This window comes from Hyla sarda, chromosome 4 (genome assembly GCF_029499605.1).
Source record: "Hyla sarda isolate aHylSar1 chromosome 4, aHylSar1.hap1, whole genome shotgun sequence".
Taxonomy (NCBI): domain Eukaryota; kingdom Metazoa; phylum Chordata; class Amphibia; order Anura; family Hylidae; genus Hyla; species Hyla sarda.
The window spans coordinates 248,192,621-248,198,620 of NC_079192.1; the positions used below are offsets into that span (position 1 = coordinate 248,192,621).

The 6,000-nt window shown below is 39.2% G+C and overlaps 1 protein-coding gene across 1 annotated transcript in view; it reads left to right on the plus strand.

Moving 5' to 3' along the window:
- Positions 1–5,156, plus strand: part of PPP1R3A (protein phosphatase 1 regulatory subunit 3A) — a 115,265-nt gene extending 110,109 nt beyond the window's left edge. Inside the window, exons 4-5 of the mRNA XM_056569369.1 lie at positions 2,991–4,449; positions 4,498–5,156. Coding sequence (XP_056425344.1) covers positions 2,991–4,449; positions 4,498–5,156 — 2,118 coding nt within the window. The remainder of the gene's footprint in view (positions 1–2,990; positions 4,450–4,497) is intronic.
- Positions 5,157–6,000: the final 844 nt, after the last annotated feature.

Genomic DNA, 6,000 nt, shown 5'->3' on the forward strand with positions numbered 1-6,000 from the left:
ATATTTATCTTTTTTTGAATACAGGGCTGTATCAGGGCACATTTTTGCGCCATGCTGTGTAGTTTTAATATATACCATTTCTTTGTGTGTGTGTATATATATATATATATATATATATATATATATACAGTGGTCCCTCAACATACGATGGTAATCCGTTCCAAATGAACCATCGTTTGTTGAAACCATCGTATGTTGGGGGATCCGTGCAATGTAAAGTATAGGAAGCTGTACTCACCTGTCCCCACCGCTCCGCACCCGTCACTGCTGCCCTGGACGTCGCCCTCCATCGCTGTCGCCGCGTCCCCATGGTGTCCCCTATGCTGCGGACGTCTCTGCTTCCCCGGGATCCTCACTCTCCGCTCTCCGTCGCCATCATCACGTCACTACGCATGCACGCCGCTCCTATTGGATGATGGGACAGGGTGCGCGCGACGTGAAGATGACGAAGGAGAGCGCCGGCGATGGAGGGGATCGTGAAGAGGATGCTCCGGAGCCCCGAGGACAGATAGGAGACCATCATCGGAGCACACGGGCACTGTAAACGGCTATCCGGCGGCAGCTGAAGCAGTCAGCGTTGACAGATAGCCATTTATGCGATGGCCCCGATATACAAACGCATCGTATGTTGATGCTGCCTTCAACATGCGATGGCCTCCGAGAGGCCATCGTATGTTAAAATTATCGTATCTCGGGGCCATCGTGGGTCGGGGGGTCACTGTACATATATATATATATATATATGTATGTATATATATATATATATATATATATATATATATATATATGTGTATGTATATATCAGAACTCCACCCTTCAAACTATTTTGCCAGTAAGCCAACAGACCACCCCAAACAGGCAGGTATCACAGTTTAGTAGTCCTTGGTTTCTTGTAATAATTCACTAAAAGCAATAAATTCTACTTGCAGAAACTTAAATGTCCTGCACATCAGATTCTTAAGATAAACACAAACTTCTGAGCTTCTTGCCCCAAACTTGCCAAGTTTAATCCCAAAGTCAGTATTTTTGGTGCAAAGTATCAGTATACAACATACCACAGACAAGTTGACCTGCTTCAGAGCAATTGCCCTCTATTGCTCTCTGACAGTGCTCCCACACTTGCAAGATCAGATTCAGGACTCTAGCACTTAGACAAGCACTGGAGTATGGGAGTGAACCTTTGGTCTATCCCAAAACCCTGACCCAAACTCTTGTGTTATGTCACTGACGCAAGAAGCCCTAGTGATACATACCTCCTGTCCACTATTTTACAGGCTACTTGCTTACTACATATATATATATATATATATAAATATATATATATATATATATATATATATATATATATATTCTAGTAACACTATTTTTGGGGGAAGGAGTACGGTGAATACGGTGGAGTACGGTGAATAAACTATGGAAATTGTGTCACTGTCCAAATACACAACTATATGAAACGGCATACTCATATGGCTCAGTTATAAAAATGTATATCCTTCATAGCCTTTCACACCAGTGGGAGCCATATATAAATATACGTTATTGTTTACATTAACTTGTATTTGCCTACAATATCTTTTATTAGTTTTCATAGAGTCAATCAGGCACATATCTTTACAGTGAATGGCGAAGGAGGAGGCTGTCATTAGTTGCCAGGGACACAGAAGAAAGAAAGGAAAAAAGCCATAGATTAAAACACAGACTTTGTGTAACCAGAAGATTAAGGCTATTTTCTCACACAGCTTTTCAGGTTGTATTGAATTGAATGGAAAACAGCTCATAGTTGTTAAGGATGTGAAATTAAGTGTCAGGTCATTTTTTTGAGCAATTTATGGGCTAGAATTCAGCCTTTTAAAAAAAAAATGCATAAATAGTAATATTGTATGGAAAATTTGGCAACGCATTTATTTATTTATTTTTATATATTTTTTAAGTCACAACTATGTATTGTGTTTAATTCTGTCTCATATACGAAACATTGTAGCACTAACACACAAACAAAACATATATTTCCATGTTATTGGAAATATTTTTAAGAAGAAAGGAATTTTAAAAAGTAGGCATTGTGAAATATGTTTTCTTGAAGTAAGTATTTGCCTTTCTCAATATATGCATTCAGGATAAGATTAACAAATATTGTAATACTACTATATTGAATTAAGCCAAGTGCATTCAATTCCCTCAGCTATCAAGCCCAGGCAAATGCAGCCCTTATTCCTATGAGCTGCAAAACCTCTCCTACACGCACCATGGGCAACATTCAGAGTGCCTGGGATATAATGACAGGTATGCTTCTAGGTAATTAACTCCTTATGGGGATTTACTGATAAACATTAACTTGCTTGTTATGCATAGGTCATTGAAGAACAGTGAATGTGAAGACATGTTTACTACCCTCATATAACCATTGCATTTTGAGAGATCAAATGTGCCTAACTGCTTGATTGTTACCCCATTGTGGAAATTGCAGGAGCATGGTTGCCCCTATAAAGAAATTCATATCACAACATGTACACTACCTCCAACATGATTTTGTTTGTTTCTTTAACGGAGAAGTATAACGCTAAAAAAACTTATCCCCTATCCAAAGGATAGGGGATACATTTTAGATTGCAAGGAGTCCGAGCACTGGAACCCCTGTGATCTCCTGTATGGCGCCCCGGCTCTCTCCAGGAAAAGAGCGTCACATCTACTGCATGAAGCTGCATCCAACACGACCCCTCGATATATCTGTATGGGAGAGCATGCTTCTCCAATAGAGATACATAGAGGGGGCACATCGGCAGGAGTGCAGGAGCCCCGTGCAGGAGATCGCGGGAGGGTCCCAGAGGTCGTACCCCCCACAATCTAAAACTTATTCCATATCCTTTGGATAGGGGATAAGTTTGACAGCATAATATATCTCCTTCAATTGATGATTAAAAGAAAAAAAGAAAATATACTTACTTTACATTTTCTAATTTGTTTTCTTTTCCTTTTTGTCTTACTTTTAGCTAAGCCAACGACTCATGAATGCCAGAATCACTTCTGGGTTTTCTGAAAAAGCTATTTTACCAAATGATCAACAAGTGGATGAAAGAAATGAATATCTGAAAAATATGTATTCTGGCACATCAGATTCACAACAGCTGGAGGAATGTGATGAAAGTGGAGAATATCTTCCTTTCACTGAGGTTACCCCATGTAAGGACACTAAGGACTTTATCTATTTGCTAAGCAGTGACCATCATTCTGGACAATACCAAGAACTCACAAAGACACAGGAATGTTTGGATGGAAGTGAAGAAACAGATTTATATGAACATGACTCAGAAATAAATGAACTGGAAAAAATCTCCCCAGTGATCATCGATGAAGTATCATACAGGGAACCAAGTCTGCGGTCATCATCTAGAGAGCAAAGTGAGGACTTCCTAAGTGACAGCTGTCTTAAAATATCAGAAACTCCATGTATTGTACAAGCTGACACCATGCAGTTAACAGACATAGAGGAAGTTTTAGATGATAATGCAAATCCAAATTTTAGCCACAGCATAGTTACTTTGCCTTACTTTTCAACACAAGACACAAAGGGAATAAAAGATGAGCAAAGTGAGAAAAATAAAAGTGAAACAATTGAGAATGACACACTCCCGCCAGTAACAACAGAACATACAGAGCAAGAACATCTCATCTTATTTTCACAGAAGGATGACTTCCAGAATCCTTTATATAACAGTGAATCTTCCAGTAGCAATGTCATTGAAAAGGAAAATACAGAACCAAATGAAAAGGTTTGTAGCTTTACATCTTCAGGTGATACTTTCCTGTTTAGCGAGGGCAAAGCGAGAGACATAAGAGAAGATGAAACAGCCCAAAATACAAATCTTACTGCTTCCTTGAGCAAAGATACAAAACAAGTAGATGATGAAACCAATCTATCAGGTGACAAACAATACATTACTACTAGGAAGGATAAAGAAATCCCATATTCTGACATTACAACTGCTTCTTTGTCCAAAAAATATTATCTCACAGACCCAGATAGCCAAGGTGATCAGGTACATGAAAATATACAGGTCACTGATGACAAGGATGTGACATCAGAAACAGGTGATCACAGAGATAAAGATGTACGTGCAGTTTATGATTCAGAAAAAGAATCAACAGTGCTTGACTTCTCTCCATCAATAGCTTGTACTGCAGCTCAATATGTCTCCCAGAGCACATTGCATGAATGGAATGCAAAGCTGGGAAGCCTTCCAAGTGAGCAGACACAAGCACACAAGGTTATCATTGCTAAGATAACAGAAGAAAAAGGTCAAAGTCAAAGAGGATCTCAAGATAGACAGGGTAGTAAAGGCTCCTATATGGATATTGGGTATAGTGAGAATGAAAGCACGCAACAAGGAATGGATGAGAAGTCAGAACAAAAAGTTACATCTGCCTCAGGGAGTAACATAGAACTCATAAGTGAAAATATTGTATGCTGTGATAAAGGGGGAGGTGAAAATTTAGCAGAGGAGAACATGTTGGAAACCAGTGATATTTCACATATATCCACAGAAGATGTACATTATTGGGGTGTGACATATATTTCCAAAGGACAAAATGAATTAGAACATTATGATGGCAGGTCAAATGGTTTAGTTGGGCAAAGCGCAGTAGAATATGATGTTCCAGGTACTCTCTTCACTAGTGGTAATACAAAACTGGGGCAGAATTTAAATGGAAGATCAGAGGAGGACGTGGCAGCTAAAAAGGAGACTGTTGATTTCACAGAACCTTCACAACTGGTTATTACAGAAGATAAAGAAAATGTGGATAATGTACAGGCTAATATGGAAAAGAGATCTTTTCAATCCATTCTTATCAGTGAACCCCATGATGAAGGGAATGCTCAAAGGTCGGAAGCAGAACATAGAGAGCTGGAGGATACACAATACTATCCTCATGATGATCAGACAACAAGTCTTGACCAGCAGACTGGCACAATTGTCACAGAGCCCATGAATATGGGTCACATAAGCTCTAAGGTCTTGTGTTTTCTAATGTTTGTGGTGTTTGCTGGCCTTATGTATCATTTTGATTTTCTGGTATGTTTTGGCCTCTACCTTTTTTCATTATACTGGCTATACTGGGAGGGTGGCAGAAATAAAAATCCTGTTAAAAAGGAGTAACACTGTTGCTCCATAATTTACATAACAAAAGAACATTAAAGAAGCACTCCAAGATTTATTTTTTTGCTGATATATGGCAGCATAGGCTTTTACTAGAGAATCATGTAATTGTCTTGTATATGCCTTGTGCTTACCTGTTCTAGCTGATGTGGCAGGCATGCTTTTTCATTCATTTTTTTTATCACGAAACAATTTCCTATTGCTGCCTACACTATCCATAAAGCCTCTGGCTTCGCACAGAGAGGGGGTGGAGTCTCATCCCTACAGTCAATAATTAGGCTGCTGGTGATAAAGTCTAACTAGGTGAACTGATTAGATTCATAAGTGAGTTGGGGTCAGTTCACATTATATGCAGTTTTGATGCATTTTCTTATTTAAAGTGTTTTTTTAGAGAAATAAATGTAGGTGTTTTACGAAGACATCTAAAGGATAGGGGATAAGATGCCTGACCTCGGGGGACCCGCTGCTGGGGACCTTTTCTCCGTGCAGCTCGTAAACGGGAATGCTGAAGGAGAGACTGCGGGGGTCCCCAGCGGTCGGAACCCCGCATTCAGACATCTTATCCCCTATCCTTTAGATAGGGTATAAGATGTCTAGGGGTGGAGTACCCCTTTAAGCTATGTTCATTAATTGAATTATTACTCCATTTCTAATACATTATTACTGCATTGTGGCTGTGTTTTTGCTGAAGTTTTCCAAAGTCTCAGTAAAGATGACAAGTTTTTAGTGTTTTCCACAATTATGGTAAAATAATGCCAAACTGAAGAAAAAAATGCAGCAAAAATGCATTGTGTGAGCACAGCCTCAGGGAAAGTGTATAATCATTATGTATCCTAATTCAATA